The 24,493-nt window shown below is 42.5% G+C and overlaps 1 protein-coding gene across 1 annotated transcript in view; it reads right to left on the bottom strand.

Moving 5' to 3' along the window:
* The window catches only part of TRPM7 (transient receptor potential cation channel subfamily M member 7), a 129,560-nt gene that overhangs the window by 77,649 nt on the left and 27,418 nt on the right, over window positions 1-24,493 (bottom strand). The window contains exons 2-3 of the mRNA XM_074966399.1: window positions 12,875-12,954; window positions 2,804-2,842 (exon numbers count right to left, since the gene is read on the bottom strand). Coding sequence (XP_074822500.1) covers window positions 2,804-2,842; window positions 12,875-12,954 — 119 coding nt within the window. The remainder of the gene's footprint in view (window positions 1-2,803; window positions 2,843-12,874; window positions 12,955-24,493) is intronic.

The raw sequence follows: 24,493 nt of genomic DNA, 5'->3' as shown, positions 1-24,493 counted from the left end.
AAACCCAATGGCAAAGTGTGTGTCTCATCCTCCTCTAGTGCTCGTCCCTGGAGAACGACAACCACCTCCTGCTCTCTGTTACTATGTTAACTCAAATGGCAGAGTTCTGTGCTGTGGATCTAAAGGCTCCAAACTTGTTGATGAAACGTCGGTGTCAATATAATACATCCTGGAATTTGCTTTTTTAGTTCACTTTTATCAAAACCTAGGCAATTACACACAAAAAACTATGTTAAAAGAACATTGTTAAGGTTGCAAAGTCAAGCATTCAACAGTTAGAAAACACCAGAAATAAAGGTTGCCTTGTGTGCGGGACCATCCCTAGGGGGGTCCAGGGCAGATGTGATGGATTTGTTTCTTCTGGGACCGACCGTGCTGGCAAATCACAATGGCCCGCGGGGGCCCCCAGAGCGCGGGGCCGGAGCGGTCGCCCCGATTTGCCCTACCCAGTGGACGGCTCTGTATGTATGTATGCATTATGATAGAGTCTTTAATTATGTAATCACATACTATTTTTTTCCACATGATCCCTGCCTCATTCAGTGCACAGGATAGACCTGCTCTGGGAATGAACCACATTGTGTAATGAAAGAGACCTTACCTTATTTGTGGAAGAAACTGAATGAGGCAGGAGATGGCAGGAAGACAGGAGTATGGCCTCAGGGTTAAGGCAATTGAATGCTGCCCTGGCAAACTGGATTCTATCCCTGCCTCTTCCACAGTGTTCTTATGTGATGCTCTTCAAGTCACTTAAACAAAATTTTTCATGGGTGGCCACTAATGGTGTGTTCCTCATTTTCTGGGTGCCCGATTTGATACCTCAGGTCTAATCTGCAGAAGTGCTGAGCACTTACAGCTGCAACTGAAGTCAATGGGATTTGTGCTTACCATTACATAGCAGTGTACACTGAAAGTACTCTGAACAAAAAAGATAAAAAAATTCAGGTCCTAGTCATCTCAACTTTGTCACCCAGAATTAGTGAAAGCTTTTGATCTTATTCTCTGTGCCTCAGCTCCGCACTGAAAATGAAATAATACCAATACCTGACCTCACAGGGGTGTTTCAAAAATAAATTAACACTTGTGAAGCACTCAGATAATGTAGTGATGAGCACCATAGAAGAGCCCATGAGAAAATTAATAATTCTGTTTTCAGAAAAGGGTTTGAATAGCATGTAGTAACATAAAAACATAAGAACAGCCATACTGGGTCAGACGAAAGGTCCATCTAGCCCAGTATCCTGTCTTCTGACAATGGCCAATGCCAGGTGCCCCACAGGGAATGAACAGAACAGGTAATCATCAAGTGATCCATCCCCTCACCCATTCCCACCTTCTGAAAAACAGGGGCTAGGGACGCCATTCCTGTCCATCCTGGCTAATAGCCATTGATGGACCTATCCTCCAGGAACTTATCTAGTTCTTTTTTGAACCCTGTTATAGTCTTGACCTTCATAACATCCTCTGGCAAGGAGTTCCACAGGTTGACTGTGCGTTGTGTGAAAAAGTACTTCCTTTTGTTCGTTTTAAACCTGCTGCCTATTAATTTCACCCCTAGTTCTTGTGTTATGAGAAGGAGTAAATAACACTTCCTTATTTACTTTCTCCACACCAGTCATAATTTTATAGACCTTAATCATATCCCCCCTTAGTTGTCTCTTTTCCAAGCTGAAAAGTCCCAGTCTTATTAATCTCTTCTTATATGGCAGCAGTTTCATACCCATAATCATTTTTGTTGCCCTTTTCTGAACCTTTTCCAATTCCAATATACTATTATATTATATGTTCTATTAAAGAAGGTTGAGGCCACATGTTGAGCAACAAAGACTTAACAAAATATCAAATAGATGCTCATAAAGTGAGCACAGTCCATTCTGTACACTGAATGAGAAAGGGAAAAAATAAAAATATGATCATGTAATTAAAGACTGCATCATAATGCACATGCATTCAGTGGCTTTAATTCTGGTATTTCCTAACCGATGAGGGTTTGACTTTGCAACTTTAATGTTTTTAATGTAATTTTTGCATGTAATTTTATACAATAACTACCCCATAGTTAGGGCCCTACCATGCTCCTTTTTTGTCAATTTCATGGCCATAGGATTTTAAAAATAATAAATTTCATGATTTCAGCTATTTAAAACTGAAATTTCACGGTGTTGTAATTGTAAGGGTCCTGACCCAAAAAGGAGTTGGGGAGTGTTGAAAGGCAGGAGGGGCTGCGGTACTGCTATCCTTACTTCTGCGCTGTTGCTGATGGTGGAGCTGCTTTCAGAGCTGGGCAGCTGGAGAGCCACCGCCAGCAGCTGCGCGGAAGTAAGGATGGCAAGGTATAGCCCTCAGTCAGCAGCTGCCACTCTCCGACCACCGCCCTCTGAAAGCAACAGCACAGAAGTAAAGGTGGCAATACCGCAGCCCCCCTAAAATAACCGTGCGACCCCCCTGCAACTCCCTTTTGGGTCAGGATCCCCAGTTTAAGAAACACTGGTCTCCCCCCGTTAAATCTGTCTAGTATAGGGTAAAAGCACACAAAAGGCCAGACTTCATGGGGGGAGACCAGATTTCACGGTCGGTGATGCATTTTTCATGGCCGTGAATTTGGTAAGGCCCTACCCATAGTGCATACAACTTCCATATAATTCTGTATATTTTATACAACCTTCTATTTCTAGTCTTTTGCTGGCTGGTCATTTTGTAATATTATTAAAATTCTTTTTAAAAAGCTACATTAAGTCTCTGAATAAAATATTTAACAAGCCAAAGTCATAATAATTATCACTAAAAGTAAAGAGTTGCTTACCTGACAAGTTGTTGACAAATCTGACATCCTGGAAGACATCTATGAAAAAGAATACACAGGTAAACACGAGATTAACATTTTTTGTACACTTACTATGTATACAGAACAAAGATTATTGAACAAAAAGCAGATCTATAATGATACGGAAAACGTGTACCTAACCTTTCACCAAAAATATATGTTTCAAGCTTTTCCTCATGTATTTCTCCGATTAACATTAATATAGTAAAGCCTGGCAATGCAGGGATGGTTAGCGCAAAAACTACATGCTCCATATCTATTTGTTAAGCTACAAAGGACAACTTCTATTCAAAAAGTTTCTACCTGCGCTCACTGAAACATTTGTGAACAAACTCAGACCTTGTCTACATTACACAGTTTCGTCAACAAAACAGTGGAGGTGTACACACAACAATGTTCCTCTGCTGATTTAACTCTCCTGCTACGCCAACATAATAAAACCACCTTGATGAGCTGCATTAAGCTTTTTGCAACAAAGTTAGAGCAACACAGTGTCAGTGTAGACCAGGGAAGGGCAAACTATGGCCCACGGGCTGGATCCAGCTCATCAGGCACCACGTCCCTGGGGGATGGAGGAGGGCAGAGGGCTCTGTGCACCACCCCCCCCCCCCGCAGCTCCCATTGGCAGGAAATGGGGAACCACAGCCAATGGGAGCTTCGGGGCTGGTACCCACAGGCGAGCGCAGCGAAGCCGCCTGCCCCACCCCACCCCACCCCACCCCCAGGAGCCACTGCTGGACACGCTGACCACTTCCGGTAGCAGCACGGGGCCAGGGCAAGCAGGGAGCCTGCCTTAGACCCACTGCACTCCGCTGCCACCCTGGAACCGCACCAAGTAAGCAGCGCCGGGCCAGAGCCCATACCCCGAAACCCCTCCTGTACCCCAACTCTCTGCCCTGAGCCCCCTGCCACACTCTGCACCCCCTCCTGAACTCCAATCCCCTGCCCTGAGCCCCCAACCCCCTGCCCCGAGCCCTACAGTCATGGCCCTGCATACAATTTCCCCACCCAGATGTGGCCCTCGGGCCAAAAAGTTTGCCCAGCCCTGGTGTAGACACTGCATTTGCTTATGTTTCCCTAAGTGGTCTCTAGGAGGTGTCCTACAATGCTCATCATGACTGCTCTGCTAAGCAGTCATGGGCAGCGAGTTCTATGGGCCCGTCGTGTCTGGGCACCAGAAATATTCCTGGCCTGGGGCCCAGCTCCAGCCATGTCTGAGGCCGGGTCTCTCCCTTGGCCCTGCTTTCCGCCCCCGGGCGTTCCCCCCATGCAATTTAAAATGGCCCGTGGCCCCCCACTCACCACCAGCAGTGCAAGAGAGCTGAGCAGCTTCCTACCTCCTCTCTCGACATGGCTGCTGGCCCCTCCCTGCAGCCCCTGGGCGGGGTGGGTCTGTGTCCTGCCCCAAGCGCCCTTGGGGCCAATAGGAAGCTGTGAGGGCAGTGCCTGGGGCAGCAGCACACAGAGGCCCCCTGACCCGCCCTGCCTAGGAGCCCCAGGTAAGCACCGCACCCCCCCCACCCCCTCCCCGAGCCTGCTCCCCGCAGCCCAGAGCCTGCCCCCAAACTCCCTCCTAGATCCTGCACCCCCTCCCCCTTCCCACACACCCCCTCCTGCCCCCAAACTCCCTCCCAGAGCCTGCACCCAAACTCCGTTCCAGAGCCTGCATCCCCACCCTCTTCCACACACCCCCTCCTGCCCCCAAACTCCCTCCCAGAGCCTGCACCCCTCACCCCTCCTGCACCCCCTCCCCTCCCCCACCCAAACTCCCTCCCAGAGCCCAACCTCTCACCCCTTCTGCACTCCCTCCCAGAGCCTGCATCCTTGTCAAGGTTCCTCCCCCACTCTGAACTCTAGGGTACAGATGTGGGGACCTGCATGAAAAACCTCCTAAGCTTATCTTTACCAGCTTAGGTCAAAACTTCCCCAAGGTACAAAATATTCCACCCTTTTGTCCTTGGATTGGCCGCTACCACCACCAAACAAATACTGGTTACTGGGGAAGAGCTGTTTGGACACATCTTTCCCCCCCAAAATACTTCCCAAAAACCTTGCACCCTACTTCCTGGACAAGGTTTGGTAAAAAGCCTCACCAATTTGCCGAGGTGACTACAGACCCAGACCCTTGGATCTTAAGAACAATGAACAATCCTCCCAACACTTGCACCCTCCCTTTCCTGGGAAATGTTGGATAAAAAGCCTCACCAATTTGCATAGGTGACCACAGACCCAAACCCCTGGATCTGAGAACAATGAAAAAGCATTCAGTTTTCTTACAAGAAGACTTTTAATAAAAATAGAAGTAATTAGAAATAAGAAATCCCCCCTGTAAAATCAGGATGGTAAATACCTTACAGGGTAATTAGATTCAAAACATAGAGAACCCCTCTAGGCAAAAACCTTAAGTTACAAAAAAGATACACAGACAGAAATAGTTATTCTATTCAGCACAATTCTTTTCTCAGCCATTTAAAGAAATCATAATCTAACACATACCTAGCTAGATTACTTACTAAAAGTTCTAAGGCTTCATTCCTGGTCTATCTCCGGCAAAGACAAAATGTAGACAGACACACAAACCCTTTGTTTCTCTCCCTCCTCCCAGCTTTTGAAAGTATCTTGTCTCCTCATTGGTCATTTTGGTCAGGTGCCAGCGAGGTTACCTTTAGCTTCTTAACCCTTTACAGGTGAGAGGAGATTTCCTCTGGCCAGGAGGGATTTTAAAGGGGTTTACCCTTCCCTTTCTATTTATGACAATCCTGCACCCCAATCCCCTGCCCAGGCCCTGAACCCCAGACCTCCCTCCCAGAGCCTTAGGCAGGTGGAGGGTGGAGTTGGGGGCGGGGGAGGAGGGGGAAAATGGGCTGTGGGCCTTCTGGGCACCACCACCACCATTTCTACAAACCGGCCACCCCTGTAAGCAGTTTCTATTCTGCTGCCCTGCAGACAGTTACACAGGCATGCACCCCTCCCCCTTTAAAGCCCCGGGAACTTTTGAAATTCCACTTCCTGTTTGCTCAGCTCGGTCAGCTCACATCAATCATCTTCCCAGCTGACCATGCCAGCTTTCCACAGCAAACGGGCTCCCATGTGGAGTACACTGGAGTTGCTGGATCTGTGGGGAGAGGAGGCTGTGCAGTTGCAGCTCCAATCCAGCTGTAGGAACTTTGACACCTAGAAGCAGATTGCTCGTGGCATGGATGAGAAGGAGCAAGAAAGGGACATGCAGTGCCCTACTAAGGAGCTGCAGTACCCTACTAAGATAAAGGAGCTGAGACAAGCTACCAGGAGGCAAAGGAGGCCAACCGTCACTCTGGTGTAGCACCAAAAACATGCCACTTCTACAAAGAGCTGTATGCTATCCTCAGTGATGATCCCACCTCCAGTGCCAAGAGCCCCGTGGATACTTCGGGGAAGGGGGGGGGGGAGGGGGGAGGGGACACTGAAGGCAGTGCCCAGCAGAGTCAACCCCGAGAACAAAGTGGTGGATGAGCAGGGTGAATTGGAGGAGGATTTGGTACAGGCAACAGGCTCATCTGGTGGTGTGGCAAGCCAGGACCTCTTTCTGACTGCAGAGGGGTCTAGCCAGTGCCAGCAGCAGTCCGGGCAATGGTGTGCCTGAAGCAGGAGAAGGGAGCTCCAGTAAGTACTCACTTTTCTTTGATAATGCATGGTTACATGAGGTCAGTGTGTCCTTTATTTTGTTACATGGTACATGTGAGAGAAGGGATCAGAATTACCACTAGGTACTGTTTCTATCTGCTTCGCATTCCCCTGTGCAGCTACATAATGGGAGCCCTGTGGAAAAGTTTGTTAATGCACACCGAGATCTCCTAAGAATCCTCCATAGAGATCTCTAGGAAACTTTCCTGCAGATACTCTGAAATCCTTTGCCAAAGGTTCCTTGGCAGAACTGCTTTGTTTCTTTCTCCGTTGTAGGAAATTTTGGCAAGCCAATCAGCAATTACTTCTGGAGGAATCAGAGCATCACACAGGCGAGCAGCATATGGTCCCAATCTGAAGTGACACATATGTGGGAGATGCACCCTTGCATCTTCAGTTACCCTCAATAGTATGATTTCAGCTTCCTTCACCGCCCACCTGTGGAAAACGGTGCTAGTATTCAGAATAATGTCCCAGGACCCTTATACTGATCCCCTTCTGAAACCACCCAGACCCTTTATCCTGTCTTGCACCTTCTCCCCCCAGGCCAAACTCACCATGTTTAGTGCTCTGGCCGTGCTGTATGCTTAACAAGGGAAAGTGAGAAAGAGGTGTATGTAACTTTTATGATTTAAGACTGAGTGCACATACAATAATGACACTGTATATTGCTTCTGCAGATGTGCCCTTGAGGGCGAACTCCTACAAACCAGCGGAGCACCTCCATCAGATAAGGAGGTGAGCGAGGAGGAGTAAGGAGGACATGTTTCGGGAATTGCTGCAATCATCAGATCAGGCCAATAACAAGCACAGAATGTTTAGACAAATGAGAAACTAGAGGCGAGGAGAGAGTCAGGAGTGGGTAATAAAGTTCACGGAGGACCAAACAGAGATCCTGAGGTCCCTGATTGCTCTGCAGGCGGAACACATGAGTACTCGACTCCCCCTTACTCCTGGGGGAATTCTGCATCACTAAGCGTTCGCAGAATTAATGTCCCCCGCAGATTTCTTTGCTTCCCTGCAGAAGCAAAGGAAAGGCACAAGAGTGGTCATGTACCCCTCTTTGATAGCACAGGCAGGTCGGTTCAGGCACCTGGAGCAGCTGGTAGAAATGTAAATGAGATAGGGATGGGCAGCCATGCGTGCGTGCGAGAGAAACTCTGTCCCTCTCGCTTGCTATTGCGGCACACTTGGCATGAAGGGGCAAGGCTTTAGGGTGTTCTGAAGAGGTAGGCTAGGGGCAAGCTCTGTCCCCTCAGGTAGAGCAAAATCCCTGCTTAGTAATTGTTCCCACTGTCTTTTATACTCCTGGGGGAATTCACAAACAGGTGTAAAATTTTTAAGGCTCCTTTACATTGCCAGAGTTATGTAAAGGACATGTGGCCTTATAAATGCTAAGGTTACTTTAGTGATTAGATAGAACTGGTCTAAATTTTTGGACTGAAAAAATTTTCTATCAAAATGTGCTCCATGAACTGTTTGCAACCTACCTTTCTGGAGATGGTCAGTAGCCAATATAAATTGTGGGTCTGATTCCCCAGCTTCACTTGCCTATGATGTAACACTGAGCATATGATTGCATATATTTGTTGACTAATAACTAGAAATAAAGGGTCAAACCTAGCTACATTACTATAAGGCAAGGCAGTTGGGGATTTCCTCCAATGCTCCCCACTCCCATTCTCCATCCACTGTACTGTAGTTTAAATAAATCACCAAAATAATTGAAACCAGTATGATATTGTGTTAGTTTGACAAATAAAACGTGGAATTTTGCAGATTTTTAAAATATTGTGCACAGAATTTTTAATTATTTGGCGCAGAATTCCGCCAGGAATCCTCCTGCAGCCCATACAGAACTGCATTCCTTGCCCTCCCCAAAGACACTCCTCTCGCATTCCTGCCCCGTAGCAGTACCGCTTGCACTCCACTGCAAGGGACATTTTCCAGAATGACAGCTAGCCTTTCTGAAGTGAGGATCTCACAGCTGCATGAGAGTGCTGTTCACTGTCATGTCCCTTGTAAGAAATATTAATCTGTGTATTGCCTTTAATAAAAAAGGAGTCTTACAAAGACAGTGATTCTTTATGTGTGACCTACACAGGATGGTTGCAACAAAAATTCAAACAAACAGTGACAACTGCCACGTTTGCAGACTACAATTAATACTCAGGCAGAAATCATTACAGGGGTCATTCAAGGTGGCAAGTAAACAATGCCTGGCTTAATTCATTACAGAAAGACACATTACTGGGGCTCATTGTCAAAATGCTGCTTCAAAGCCTCCCTGATTCAAATAGCCCCCCATTGAGCCCCTCTAATAACCCTGCTGTCTGGCTGCTCAAAATCAGCTACCTGGCAATCCACCTTAACCTCAGGAAACTTTTCCCTCTTGGTCTATCCTGCCAAAAAGGCAGTGCCAGCAACCCTTTAATCTTCCAAAGACACATTCTATGGTCATTCTGTACCTGCTGAACTTATTATTGAAGTTCTCCTTGCTGCTGTCAAGGTTTCAGGTGTATGGATTCATGAACCACAGGAGTAAAGGGTAGGTTGAGTCTCCCAGGATCACTATGGGCATTTCCACATCCTCTATTGGAAAGTCCCTACTTGCAGCTTTCTGTACATGCCAGGGTTCCTGAGATGCATGCGTCATGCACCTTCCCTGACCACCCTGTGTTGATGTCAGTGACACGACCCTGGTGATCCACCAGCACCTGCAGTAGCATAGAGAAGTAGCCCTTTCTGTTGATGTACTCCCTTGCAAGATGGTCTGGGGCCAAAATTGGGATGCGTGCACCATCTATAGTCCTGCCGCAGTTAGGGAATCCCATTGCCGCAACAGCATCCACTATTTCCTGCACAATGACAGGTTTCAGAGTAACAGCCGTGTTAGTCTGTATTCGCAAAAAGAAAAGGAGTACTTGTGGCACCTTAGAGACTAACCAATTTATTTGTACTCTTTTTCTTATTTCCTGCACATTGCTCAGAGTCACAGTCTTTCGTAGCAGAAGGCGATTAATGGCCCTGCACACTTGCATCACTACAACCCCCACGGTGGACTTCCCAACTCCAAATTGATTCACGACTGACCGGTAGAGGTCTGGAGTTGCCCACTTCCACACAGCAATCACCACTCGCTTTTCCACCATTAGGGAAGCTCTCATTTCTGTGTTCTGGCACCAGAGGGCAGGGGTGAGCTCCACATACAGTTCAAAGAAGGTGGCTTTGCACATATGAAAGTTCTGCTGCCACTGCTCATCATCCCATACCTGCATCACAATCCGATCCCACCACTCGCTGCTTGTTTCCCAAGCCCAATAGTGACGGTCCACCTTGTGCAGCTGCTCTGTGAATGCCAAATCAATCTTGAATGGTTTCTTTGCATGGCACACAGTAGTGCAGGCAGCACGGATTCCTGTTCAGATTTGCAATTTATGAAATACTGAAGGTCAGCCATGTTGTGTTCCTAATACTTATCAAAGACTGGTGAGCAGTGCAGGATCCATGCTTTCAGGCAGAGAGGGTGGGCACAAGGTTTACAGGGGCAGTTGAAAACAGTGCAAAACCCAGTCAGAAGCCCTTGGAATTATCGGATGGAGAAAACTGCATCAAAGGGACGGTGATTTCAACCCCATGATGCACTGCAATCCATTCCTAGAACTCCTAACGGGAGGTGGAAGCGATCTGCATAGGGGATGTAGACAGTGCATGCTCTCTTTGTCGGTGCTAGAGCACCAACTGCGGACATGTCCTACCGACACAAGGAGCACTGTGTGAAAATGCACAAGCAATGTAATTACAGCGGTTTATGATCATTAACGTAATTTAAGTCGACTTAACTCTGTAGTGTAGACATGGCCTAAATTATATTTTTAGGCCCTGACCCATCAAAGTACTTTAGCACATGCATAGTCCTGTTGAAGTTAAATAATGGTCTTTAATCACCATTAACCTGAATGGGATTATTCACACTGTTTCAGGTTAAACCCATGCTTAAATGGTTGGTAAACTGGGGTCTTAAAGTAGATAGTATGAAGCTTTTATATTTTTCTTCAACTCTTGTCGGGGGGCAGGGAGAGATAATATGCTGTCTTTTTCATTGACTCTATAGGTTAAATACTGTGGCATCTCTCCCTCAGAGTTGATCCTTCTCATTCCTGTGTCTTGTTGGTATTTTTTGTTTTGGGGTGAGGGTTATTTTGCCCTGCATGTGCATAAGGCTAAGCTGGGTCCTAATGAACTTGTACAATGTTCTGTTAATGCAATTAATTCATTGTGAAAAGATGCAGAAATTCTAATTCTACCTGTTTCCAAATCTCATTTTAAACATCCTTTCTCCTTTGTCTTTGCCTCTTACTTTCCCCTTCTGCTGCTAACACCCTTACGAATAAATCCTTCAATTAAAAAAAAACAAAAAACAAAAAAAACTAACTAACTAACCTGTATTATTCAAGTCCATAATAAATTTTGGTATAATTGTACAAAAAAATACTATCTAAAATAAAATTATATTGTAGATTCACATTTTTATAACTATGCTGAGAATAAATTAAAGCATAAAGCAAGCTCTTTAAATTGTAGTTATTTTAGCCTTCTCTGAAGCTACATTAAGTTATAAATCTTCTGGATATTTAATATGAAACTAGATTTCAATAATTGTCAAAATAGGTTTTTAACTATAGATCACAACTTATGCTAAGCAAAATTATTCTGCAAAACATCTAAAAATGTTTATTTTCTCTTCTATATTTGATTCCTTCATGCATATTTCAGGAACTACAGTCAGATAAAATCTAAGGAATGGATTGGCCAAATGTGAAAACTCCATTTGTAGCTTACAAATGGATTAAACTTAAAAAAAGATAAGTGTTGAAAGATTGTTTTGTTCCCTGGGAAATGCTCTGGAAATTTTAACAGCTTCCTAATTACTCTGCTTGCATTTGCAAGTTTTCCATGTGTTTCAATCAGATCGTGGCAGTAAATTCTAAAACCTTCTCAGGGTCCTATGGTTTCCAGGAATTTAATGAATCATTTGCGATACATTTCACAGACTAGAGCTCAGTTCCTTTATTCTGCCTGAAACAAATTCTCAAAAGAAACTAATATTAGTCTGAATTTAGCAAAGCTATACAAGTGTTTTATGTGCAGGACTTGAACTAGCAGTTTTATGGATCTGAAAAGCAGAAGTTTAATTCTAAAAGTCATGTGAACCTGTGTAACACTTAACTTGGGGCTGTAGAGCAGTTAAATTGCAACTAGGATTTCTAATTTTAGCAAATTTTTTAAATTGCCATGTAACATGAAGTAACAATAGATTTAATCTCATTTGTGATTGGAGGTGGGTTTTTTTTTTTTAGATATATAAGTGTGTGACAGCAAGATGCTACAACATGTATAAATTATATCTGAATGACTTCTAGAGCCAGTGAAATCCACAAACTAACTAGATGCTTGAGAGGTCATATTTCTATGTTGACTGCACATTTTAATTTCACATCATCTTGTTCGGGTATTGTGAAAGACTAAGTTAAAAACAGCATTTAAATTAGTTTTATTACACCCTGTATTGTTTCATATGCCTAAAGTCAGGTCTCTCCTTACTCAACGCTTACTAAGCAAAATACTAATATCATCATACTTAATGCCCTCCATAGCTGTAACCATTTTCAATGCCCTTTCTGACCTTTCCTCCTGTCTTTTCACATTGTTGTTTTTCCCCCCCAGAGGTTTTGAATGATGAGGATGGGGGGAAGGGGGGGAAGGTATCACATGCCACATCCTGATATCAGGATCGAGTTTTCTGAAAACACAACTTTCCTCCACCTTTGAGTCTGTATGGCCTGTGTCAATTTTGGATTTCTCTTGGATTTCTCTTTTCTCTTTCCATTGGATTCTTCAGCTCCTTCTGCAACACACACTCACATTTATCTCTCCCCATTTCCTTAATGTCAACTCTTCAGCATGAAAGGAAATGTATTTCTTGCAGGCTCACAGTCTTCTTTCCTCTACCAGTTTCTGTATGAAGTGCATCTTTACAGTGATGCACTTCTGATCTAAAGAAATGTGCAACAAGAAGCAACAAGAAGCACTGTAGACAGTTATGCCCACTACAGGGACTTGTAGAAAAAGAAAGAGGTGACATACTCAAATGAATAGGCATCTGTGGTATGTTGAGGGACTTTCAATAAAGTCAGAGAAGCCGTACAGACACAGTTGCGATGCTTAGGCACTAAGGACTGAACTAAAGGCAGAGAGTTTCATTTTATATAGATAAAAAATTGAGGTTACATGAATGTTTTAAGAACAGCAGTTACTGTGCCAATCTATTTTATATCAATTTAATTAAGTAGTAGTAAGGAAGCCATGCATAAAATTTCTAGTTACCTGTGAGGGTCCTTTGAACTTGGTATAATATACACACATTCCCTCTTGGTGAAAGTGTTTTCTATCCAGGATTTCTGGGACTGTAAAAATAAGAGTTATACAAGAATTATCATGATATTATAAAATTATCATATAAATCACTGTCAATGTTCTTTTAAAAAAAAGAACTGTATGATATAATAGCCAAAAAGTAGGCATTAAAGAAATATAATTCCCATTTAAATATATTTCTATTTTTCATTGATGAAAGCATATATCTGCAGTCTTGACAAGGACAAACAGTAAAGCAAGATATTCAAAAGCAAGAATGATTTTGAGTGCCCATGTGAAGAGATCTGATTTTCAATCAGTGCTTTCTCTCTGAAAATCAGGCCCTTTTAAAGTGCCTCATGTTGGGCACCTAAAATTTGAAGCAACCAGAACCACTAGTCACTTTTTAAAAGTCTAGATGTTTTGATTAACTACATTCTGAAGTTAGTTTTGCAACAATCAGCTACTTATTCAAAAGAAAAAAAAAGATGCAACAAAAGAAGAAATATCCACTAGTGAAAAACAGACTGCAACTACAATAATTTATGCCAAATTACCTGTCTGTTGCTAAAACCTCTATCAAACTGCATTAACGAAACATCAAAAGACAGAAAAAAAAGACTATAAACTCGGTTATATTTTAATGGTTACATAAAAAGAATAAGTTATAATTTTGAAAATCAGATAAGTGCACTTAACAATAGCAAGCATTTTAAATTACACACACACACACAGCAAATTGAGATGCAACAAACATTCTGAAATAGTTCACTAAAGGGTGACCAAAAGAGTTGTTCTATGGTATTTTGAAGTTACAAAATATTCACTATTTATTTCATGAAGCTAGTTGGAAATTTATAATCACTGTTTCACTAATGTTTTATCTATTCTATTATCAAGTTGTCAGTCATTGCTAGCGGCAATAAAGTAGGATAACTCTAGTTCTTTGTCAAGTAGCACATCCTACGTTTTCCCTCCCCCCCCCCCACTTCGATAAACAATTTAATGAGCATCCTCAACAGATATTTCCAAACCGAGTTCAAAATGTGCTTGAAAACCTTAAATTAGATGTTGACTTCCTTAAATGTTTACCTATTTTAACTGCTGGCCAAGATTCTGTTTAGCTTGCTTTAAAACAGGGACATTACATTATCTTACAGATCCCAACTTTACTTTTGCCAAGTGATTTGGACGATGCACAGTCAGCATGTTATTTCAGGGAAGAGATTCGATTCAGTAGAATCTCAAGAAGTATACCCAGAAACAATATGCAACCTATGTTTCTTCTGCATTCTATGCAATATTATTATAAACCTTAATTAAATTAAGATGCTATTCTGATACTAAGTGAAATTAGTTGGAAATATTAGTATCATGTCCAGTTTTGGTCTGCATCTATTGAAGTCAATATAAGAAAAAAGTTAGCCATGCTTCCTTAAAAATGCTTTGTTAGGATGGAATGCTTCCTTCACTGGAAAAGGGGAGAAAATGGACCCTGAAGTATATTGCTGCTTTAAGATATCTCCCACAGTTCACTGTGAGTCTTTGCAGAAATGCTATTTTTCTTGACTTCTGGTAATAGAGGGCAGGAATACAGACAATTCAGTGAAGCTAAACCATCTTTAATTTATCAAAATTCCAATTTACAAGGAAGCATATGACAAGCAAGTTACTACAAACAGTACTAGACAAGTTAATTCTCATGACTGGTCTATCACTTCTTGCCCACCTCTTTCAAAGCCACACCTAAAATTGTTCTTCCAGTACAGCTTTCCTACTTCAGTCTTCACAAGCACCCTACAGTCTTGTGTTGGCTGTATTTGATTGTGAGCTTGTTGACGCAGGGACTATGCATTCTGTTAACTGCCATCCTCATTTTGGGCAATTTATAAATAGTTGTTTTTTTTAAAAAAAACCATGAAAAAAATTTCCTGAAGCCACTCTGTGATGTGATACTATCAGCTTTCACATATTAGGCAGGGCTGGGCTGTTTAATGATTGAATGGGAGGCATTAAGAAATAAATAGATCTGGGGTGCCCAATCTGTAAGGCATGCACACATCCCCAGAGGGGCACCAGGCTCCTCCATAGGTCATTGGAAGCTGCAGGATTGCCACCATGGAACACACAAACCACTCTTCCTAATGGTGGCTGGGGATGGGGGGAGGAAAGAATGCATTCCTTACAGCAGAAACAGGTAAAGACCAGTATAAAGTAAGGGAGGGAGGGAGAGAAGGGACTGGAGAAAGAACTAGGGGAAGCAAGATGGGAGGAATAGAAAAATAAGACAGTTGATGAGAACTGGGGAAAACAAACAGTGAAAAGAAAACTGGGTGGAAAAAAGTGGGCAGAACTAGAATTGAGTGGAAGAAGTTAAAACCCAGAAGAGAGGAAAAAAACCTTAAGAAGAGACAGAAAGAGAGGAGAAGAGAGAGAAATAGAAGCCACAAGAAAGAATGATGAGGGGGACACAAGATGGGAGCCCAATCACTTATTTGCAGTGCTTTCGGATCTAAAGAAATGTGCAACAAGAAGCACTGTAGATAGTTATGCCCACTACAGGGAATAGTAGAAGGTACTGAACCAATGACCTTTCTTGGTTGGCCCTTCAATTCCTCCCCCTCACAACAGACATAAATTCTACTCCAAGGTGGAAAGGGTAAACAGCCTGCCAAAAAGATCAGTAGTTTCCATCCTAGGTGTTGAAAATAAGTGGCATCTGAGACAAAGAAGCATAGTGCTAGGAACTTGGTCAATTTGCTGTCCCAGGAAGGCAAGGCAAGGCAAGAGAAGCAGCAGATGCTAAACATTCATTCAGTTAGCAGTGAACTTTATAGTGCTGCTATTCAAGAGACTATGAAACAAACTAAGAAATCCAAAACAAGTGTTGCTTACAGTTTTTATTTAAATGAAATAAAATTATAAATAGTATTATGAAAAAGATATGCCAAGTCTTTATTGTGAATTTTTATTTCATTTTCCTTTCACACTTGCAACTTCGTGAAATAAAACTGACCCATTAAAATAGCACGGAGAGTTAAACAATCTGAAGTTCTCAGATTAGGGAAATGCCCAAAGATTTACATGGGAAATACTCCTAGCAAGTATTAGTAGGACTGACCCTTCACTGACAAAACATGCACATTTTGCTCTACATTCACTTTTTTTCTTATTGAACTTTTCCAGATAAAGACCTCACATGAGAGATGACTGAAATTACACATCAAGCTAAAATATACCTTGTGAAAGTAAAGACATTTCAGCAGCACACAGATTCCTAATGCTCTAGTGGGCAAGATTGTTTTAATCTACTTCTTAACTCTCAGAGGATTATGCAGTATACTGTATGTTTGCTGTGTACAAGGAATTTCAAGAATGGTGCAAAAACACAATGAGACTTAATTATCAGTATAGAAATTATTAAAAACTATACTAAAAGTGACATGGATTCTTTATGATTCAGTAAACAAGTGTATTGGTATGTTCACACTCATTAAAAGATTTATTTGAAATATTCTCACAATTAGCGCTTTCTGAAAGATGTTACACAAACTAAAGATAGAAAGAGTTATAGAACAAACTACTACTAAATAGCATACACAAGTATTTTCTAAACCTTAATCTTAGAATATTTATCTTAACTGAAGTTTACACAACAGTCCTGTATTTCCAGACTGTAAAAAGTGTGTCTCAGTGCCAAAAAAGTGTTATTTTTTAAAACAGGTGTGTAGCGGGGTGGTTACCCTGCTCCAGTTTGGAAGGGGTTAAAACCAGCTCTGGGAAGGGGCTGCCCCAAGGAGCCAATCAGGTGAAAGCAGGTAGCAGCCAATCCAGGCCTGGTAGGGCTGGTATAAAAAGGGCTGTGAGCTAGGAGGCAGGGAGTCTCACTCCAGACTTGGGGTGGGAAGGACCGGGCTGCTTGGGAGCACAGGGTACCTTCAGCAGAGCAGTGCTGGGGAAGGGGCAGGCTGAGGCCTGACAGGAAGGCCTAAGGAGGTACTGGGGCTGCAGAGACAGGCAACAGGTCCAACGCCCTAGCCAATGATGACTGGCCACTTCAGACTGCAGTTTGCCCCTGAGGGATGGGGCTAGATGAAGACTGGCAGTGGGTCACTGAGGCGAGGTAGGCTCAGGGGAGTGGGGTTCTCTGCGTAAGGGGCAACACCCCAAGGTAAGGGGCACCGTGGTCTGGGAGGGATGTGTGGCCTACACCTGGTGGGGATAAAGGGACTGCATAGGGGCAGCAACAGTGGGCAAGACACTGGCCCACATAAGCACTCATGAGCTGGATAAGTTAATTCTCGGACTGACTAGCAGGAGGTGCTGTGCCAGTGAGTCGGCGATCTGCTACAAGGTGACAATTTATAGTTAACCTTGAGTTCAACAACTCCCAAAATGTCAGTTATTTCTGCTTCTAGCAATAAAAATTAATATTTCGAACAGCACTAATAAATAGTAACAAATATTTTATAATACCTGCTCAAGATACAAGGTACATCTTATTTTATCTTTAGTGAAATCCATGATGGACACTACTAGCAGGTTTCTTTGCAGAACCAATCTTCAACACCTTAAATTAAAGTTAGCAGGTTACAACAAGAAACCACTGCCAAAGTGCAGTGTGAAATCAGGTCTCAATCAAAAAAAAGAAAAGAAAAGTCTTCATTTAACATAAGATGGAACCTATAAATACTCTTATTTACTACACTATAACAGAGAGAAACATACTTTTGACAAACTCTATATCCTGCTTGATTGATAAACAGCAGTATTTCATCATGCCAATATGGAATTCTTCAGAATTAGTAAAAAGAAAAGGAGTACTTGTGGCACCTTAGAGACTAACAAGGAACAGTGGGGGGTGGGGAAATAAACATGGGGAAATAGAAAAGGAGGACTTGTGGCACCTTAGAGACTAACCAATTTATTTGAGCATGAGCTTTCGTGAGCTACAGCTCACTTCATCGGATGCATACTGTGGAAATTGCAGTTTCCACAGTATGCATCCGATGAAGTGAGCTGTAGCTCACGAAAGCTCATGCTCAAATAAATTGGTTAGTCTCTAAGGTGCCACAAGTCCTCCTTTTCTTTTTGCGAATACAGACTAACACGGCTGTTACTCTGAAACCTGTCATTATGGGGAAATAGTTTTACTCTGTCAATCTGTTTATTCACTTCAGCAGGTGGGTATTGTAGTTGTAAGAATGTTTGATAGAGATCTTGTAGGTGTTTGTCTTCCACCCCACCATCAACCTCAGCCTGGACCAGTCCACACAAGAGATCCACTTCCTGGACACTATGGTGCTAATAAGCGATGTTCACATAAACACCACCCTATACCAGAAACCTACTGACCGCTATTCCTACCTACATGCCTCCAGCTTTCACCCTGACCACACCACACGATCCATTGTCTACAATACAAACCGCATTTTCTCCAACCCCTCAGACAGAGACAAACACTTACAAGATCTCTATCAAGCACTCTTACAACTACAATACCCACCTGCTGAAGTGAAGAAACAGATTAACAGAGCCAGAAGAGTACCCAGAAGTCACCTACTACAGGACAGGCCCAACAAAGAAAATAACAGAACGCCACTAGCCATCACCTTCAGCCCCCAGCTAAAACCTCTCCAACGCATCATCAACGATCTACAACCTATCCTGAAGGACGACCCATCACTCTCACAGATCTTGGAAGACAGGCCAGTCCTTGCTTACAGACGCCCCCCCAACCTGAAGCAAATACTCACCAGCAACCACACACCACACAACAGAACCACTAACCCTGGAACCTGTCCTTGCAACAAAGCCCATTGCCAACTGTATCCACATATCTATTCAGGGGACACCATCATAGGGCCTAATCACATCAGCCACACTATCAGAGGCTCGTTCACCTGCACATCTACCAATGTGATATATGCCATCATGTGCCAGCAATGCCCCTCTGCCATGTACATTGGTCAAACTGGCAGTCTCTACGTAAAAAGAATAAATGGATACAAATTAGACGTCAAGAATTATAACATTCAAAAACCAGTCGGAGAACACGTCACTCTCTCTGGTCACTCAATTACAGACCTAAAAGTGACAATTCTTCAACAAAAAAACTTCAAAAACAGACTCCAACGAAAGACTGCTGAACTGGAATTAAATTTGCAAACTGGATACAATTAACTTAGGCTTGAATAGACACTGGGAGTGGATGGGTCATTACACAAAGTAAAACTATTCCTCCCCCCACTGTTCCTCAGACGTTCTTGTCAACTGCTGGAAATGGCCCACCTTGATTATTACTACAAAAGGTTTTCTCCCCTCCCCCCCGCTCTCCTGCTGGTAATAGCTCATCTTAAGTGATCACTCTCCTTACAGTGTGTATGGTAAGACCCATTGTTTCATGTTCTTTATGTATATAAATCTCCCCACTGTATTTTCCACTGAATGCATCTGATGAAGTGAGCTGTAGCTCACGAAAGCTTATGCTCAAATAACTCTGTTCGTCTAAGGTGCCACAAGTACTCCTTTTCTTTTTGTGAATACAGACTAACACAGCTGCTACTCTGAAACTGTTCAGAATTAGTGAACAAACTGTCTGGACTACTTTCCAAATAAAAAGCTGTCCTATTCCACAACAAAATTAACAAAAATTAGTATTAATAAGTAATGTGTATAAAAGTTTTTACAATACAGTAAATTATATGTTTAATATGGCCATATATTTTAAGACTATCAAAAAATTTATTCGCTGCTATTTGTTTCCTACTTTTCTGAAGTACAGATGTAAAGCAGGATTCCGGTTTATTTGGCTTGACCTTCCATTTACTAATAATGTTACATGTTGCTGCAGGCTTTCAAACTCTGAAATAAAACTATAACAAAATTGTTAAGATTCTTCCCCACAAACATTACAGGATTAACCAGTCTGTGCATTTATTTTTTAGTAAACTGCAGATTACATATTTTTGGAACGAATGTGAACTACTACTTTCAATATAAAAAATGCTTTTCACACAAAACCTTTATACGGAAAAGACAATTAACTATACATATGGTGAATAGGCATCTGGTTTTCGACCAGAACACCCGGTCGAAAAGGGACCGTGACGGCTCCAGTCAGCACCGAAATCTCTGCAGCACCGCTGACCGGACAAGGCAGGCTAGTCCCTACCCATCCTGGCTCTGTGCTGAGCCTCAGAAGCAGTCAGCAGGGCCCGCTCATAGGCAGGGGGGGTCACGGGGTTCTGCGCACTGACCCCACCCCGAAGACCAGCGGGCGAGAGCAGTACCTAGGAGCCGGAACTGCTGGCCGCCTCCGGGGCGCAGCATGGAGTCAGCACAGGCAGGAAGCCTGCCTTAGCCCCCCTGCTGCGCCACTGACCGGGTGCCGCCGAAGGTAAGCCCATGCCCCAAACCCCTGCCCCAGCCCTGAGCCCCCCCAAACATAAAGCCCCCTCCTGCACCCCAAACCCCTCAGCCCCAGCCCCACTCCGGAGCCTGCACTCCCAGACAGAGCCCTCACTCCCCCTGCACTCCAACCTCCTGCCTCAACCCGCAGCCACCTCCAACACCCTGAACCCCTCATCCCCAGCCCCACCCCAAGATAGAGCCATCACTCCCTCCTGCACCCCCAACCCCCTACCCCAGCCCAGAGCCCCCTCCCACACCCTGAACCCCTCTGTTCCACTCCCCCAGCCTGGAGCCCCCTCCTGCACCCTAAACCCCTCATCCCCAGCCCCACCCCAGAGCCCACACCATTTTTTCAGGATTTCTAATTTGCAAGAAATTTTGAAATATCAAAAAAATTCTCAGAAACCTGAAATCCTGAGTTTTGGCCAGCTATGCTTAGGAGCACAAGTCCCATTCACTTAAAACTGTAAACCCTGATGGAGAAGTATAGCCTGGTCAAAATATTTCAGCTCTCTTGACTTGTGGAAGTTAAATATATCAAAAGGTGGTGTTGGTTGAAAATACAGCCTGTGCTATTTGCTGTTCAAGTTTGTGGTGTTCTCAGAGTAAGGATGTTAAGGCTCTGGACTTGTCTTTTTCAGCATTGATAAGCATCTTAAATGTGAAACGGTAGTAGAAAAAAAACACACCTCTACGTAAAATATGAAATTCTACTAACAACTGGGAAACAAATTAGAAGAAAAACAGAAAACATTCATCCACTTTATCAGTTTAAGACTTAAAATTAGAAGTACTATCAACATGTAAATCAAAAACTGATCTAAACTAATAAGAATCTTTTTCAATTGTGATTTTTAACCACCTTGTCTCAAATCAAAATCATGGAAGATTCGGGGAAGGGGTTGGAATGGGGGCAGGGAAGGGGCAGGAAGAGGCGGGGCATGGGCATGGCCTCTTGGTAGGGATGGAGTGGGGGCAGGGCCGGGAGCAGCAAGGGGCGGGGTGTCAGCGATGCAGCCCTCAGGCCAATGCACTAGTCCTCATGTGGCCCTCGTGGTCATTTGAGTTTGAGACCCCTGCTCTAAAGTTTGTACTCAAAAACAAAACAAAAAAAAGTAAATTATGTAACAAACTACATTTGTAAATTGCACTTCCATGATAAAGAGATTACTCTAGAGTACTTGTATGAGGTGAATTGAAAAATTTTATTTCTTTTATCATTTTTACGTGCAAATATTTGTAATAAAAATAATAAAAAGTGAGCACTGTACACTTTGTATTGTGTTTTAATTGAAATTTATATAATTTATTTGAAATATATATATTTGATATATTTGAAATATATATTTGAAAATGTAGAAAAACATCCAAAAATATTTAATAAATGTCTATTGGTATTCTATTGTTTAACAGTGCGATTAATCAGGATTCATTTTTTTTAATCGCAATTAATTTTTTTGAATTAATCACAAGTTAATTGCAATTCATTGACAGCCCTAGTATATAGTACAAGTCACAGGCCAAGAATTTTTGTTTACTGCCCGTGACCTGTCCATGACTTTTACTAAAAATACCTGTGACTAAAACGTAGCCCTATTAATGAGCGTAAGTATGGTGTACATAGACAGTCTGTGCTTTGCAGCTTCATACTTGGTTCCAAGGTGGAAAGTGAAATCCATCTCTCCAGCCTCAGTTTATTTATCACTCAAAACCCAATTACTCTAGTTTTACACCAAGTAGCAACTTTCAAAATTCAATTGTTTAGATTGTATGGATGTTCAATCCATATAATAGTTTCTTATATAATGGGAAAGTAATTCTCTCCCCGTTCTCCTCTTCCAGAAGCAGAAACTCTTCCCCCTCCTCACATACCCCCGCTTTCCAAGCTGATTTTGCCTTAAAGCAGAGATCAAGTACAAAAAATTTCAGCAAGCTATGAAAGACTGAAAACAGGGTTATAATGGAAACGGTTTCAACATGACTGTAGCAGTCAATACCATGCACCTACTATAATTCTCTTTCTTGTTTAAGACCTCTACAACTGAATATTGCAAGCTGATCTGTTCTGTACAGAGGGTTTTTAAAACACACTGTGGTCAAAAGTATCAGTAGCTTGGCTCTCCATAACAATAGTTCACAAGTTACTATTTTATCTACACTCATGTATTTCCAGTATTTACGAGATGTTGTCTGATCTAAGAAAGCAGTTTTCATTAGTCAAACGTGCTATATCATGGGACTAAACCGTGATCCCTGCCCAGTTGACTGTAACACATCATGTACACCAGACTCCTGGAGCAATAGCCAAAAGGCAGAAACTCCAAATAAATCTCTATCTTCCCATCACCATTTATATCCAATGAACCTCATTAAAAAAAAATGAACAGCCAGTTCAGACATACAAAGCAGCTTACTAGTCTTACAATGTATTTCTCTCCTCTGTTCACAAAAACTGAGAAGTATACATTTCATACATTTGTCTGCAAGTTTCAGACAGAACTTTAACAGTATTCTAAGTATTTAGGTACCTCTTGGATCATAGTAAAGAAGTTCTGTATTAAAATCACAAATGAGTTTGATTCCCCATAGTTTAAATTCCAGGGTATTACTAATTAAGAGGTCTCTTGATTTTTGGTACTGTTTCTCTCCCTCTATGTGTGAAACTTGCAAGCTGCTAATTGTGTTAGTACATTCTAAGACAGAGTCTGTTCTCAAAGCAATTCTTTGTAACAACAACTACTCACACAGAGAGAGACTCAAAGCAATACTCTATAACAACAGAAACAGCACCCAGAGACTCCCCGCTCTTTTGTTGTATTCATCTCGCTTTGTTAACAATTGTGATTAAAATAGAGATAGAGCATGTATGTGGATGGATGCGTGGTGTGGATAATAACTGAATGATCAGGGAGGTGCCAGCCTAAAAAGCCAGTGTCCATCGGCTGAAGAAGGCGTCAAGTGGAAATAACCAGAGGACCCCCAGAGGGCAGACTGGAATCCACCCAACAGCAACAAGAATGGGAGAACCAAAGAACAAGATAACATCTGGCAGCACGGAGCCATCAGGAATGTGACATCTGCTGATTGATTCAGCAACAGCATGATGAAGCAATTCCCATAGACTGGCATAGGAAGAAATTCCTATAAAAATGGACTCTAGAAAGTGAGAACTTTGGGGTCTGATTCTTCAAACCAACTTCCAGGAGAATCAGATGAGCATCTGACAAGGCCCTGCTCCCTCCTCATGTCCAGGCCACCTGCCCAGTGGCTTGGCATGAGCAACTCTAAGGCTGGTAACTATGATGAAAACCTTGCAGAACGTGTGTGTGTGTGTGCGCGAGAGAGAGAGAGTGAATAAATATGAAATTGAATGGAATGTTATAGCTATAACTACTTACTATGATTCTTTCTGTATCCACAATAAATGTGGCATTTTGCCTTTTCCCCTTTAATAAGATCCTGCTGGTTTTTATTTTATTGGTATAACATACCAAGGACAAGGTGGTAAAAATCCTGTTGGCTGGCAAAAGTAGCCTAACTTGTCCTCAGTCCAAGTTAACCACAAAGTGTTCAATATGGGTGTCCCAATATAAGATGAACTATTTTTAAACAAAAAAGTTTTATATTAGGGGACAACTTATTTGGTTTGTTTGGAGGACAGATTTACTTCCCAGGAACAATGCAGACCTTTTACATTTTATTTAAAAAATCCCAGACTGTGGACCACCACCCACCCCAAAAGTAAAACATTTATAACATGACTAATGTGAAATAGAGTTAGAAAGTTAGAGTTTTGTTTTTTGTTCATTTGTTTAGTTGTGAAGGAGGGAAGTAGCTAGGAGGAAGAAAGGGAAGGTAGGAAGTTTGATACTATATATTTTCTCAAGTTGTTCAAAAGTCTTCGCTCCAGCAAATCCCACCAGACATTTAATTCACTTGCTTTCATTGCAATTTAAAACTGCATACCTCTATAACTACCAGCTTTTCGACAGGACAAAAAGTTAGTCAGCTAGTATTACAAGATATATTTAAAATCACTCTCCAAATTTACTGCTGAAAGACAGCAGAAGTGTCCAAGAAGCACCCCCAAAAAATTAGTTTGCAAAGAGCGCCATTAAACAAGAAAACCTTGTTATGAACACCTACAATTCAAATAGATGTGTCTAATACGAGAAA

The sequence above is a fragment of the Natator depressus genome, chromosome 10 (assembly GCF_965152275.1).
Source record: "Natator depressus isolate rNatDep1 chromosome 10, rNatDep2.hap1, whole genome shotgun sequence".
Lineage (NCBI taxonomy): Eukaryota > Metazoa > Chordata > Testudines > Cheloniidae > Natator > Natator depressus.
The sequence above is the reverse complement of the archived record's forward strand: the minus strand, read 5'-3'. Positions and strand labels throughout refer to the sequence as shown.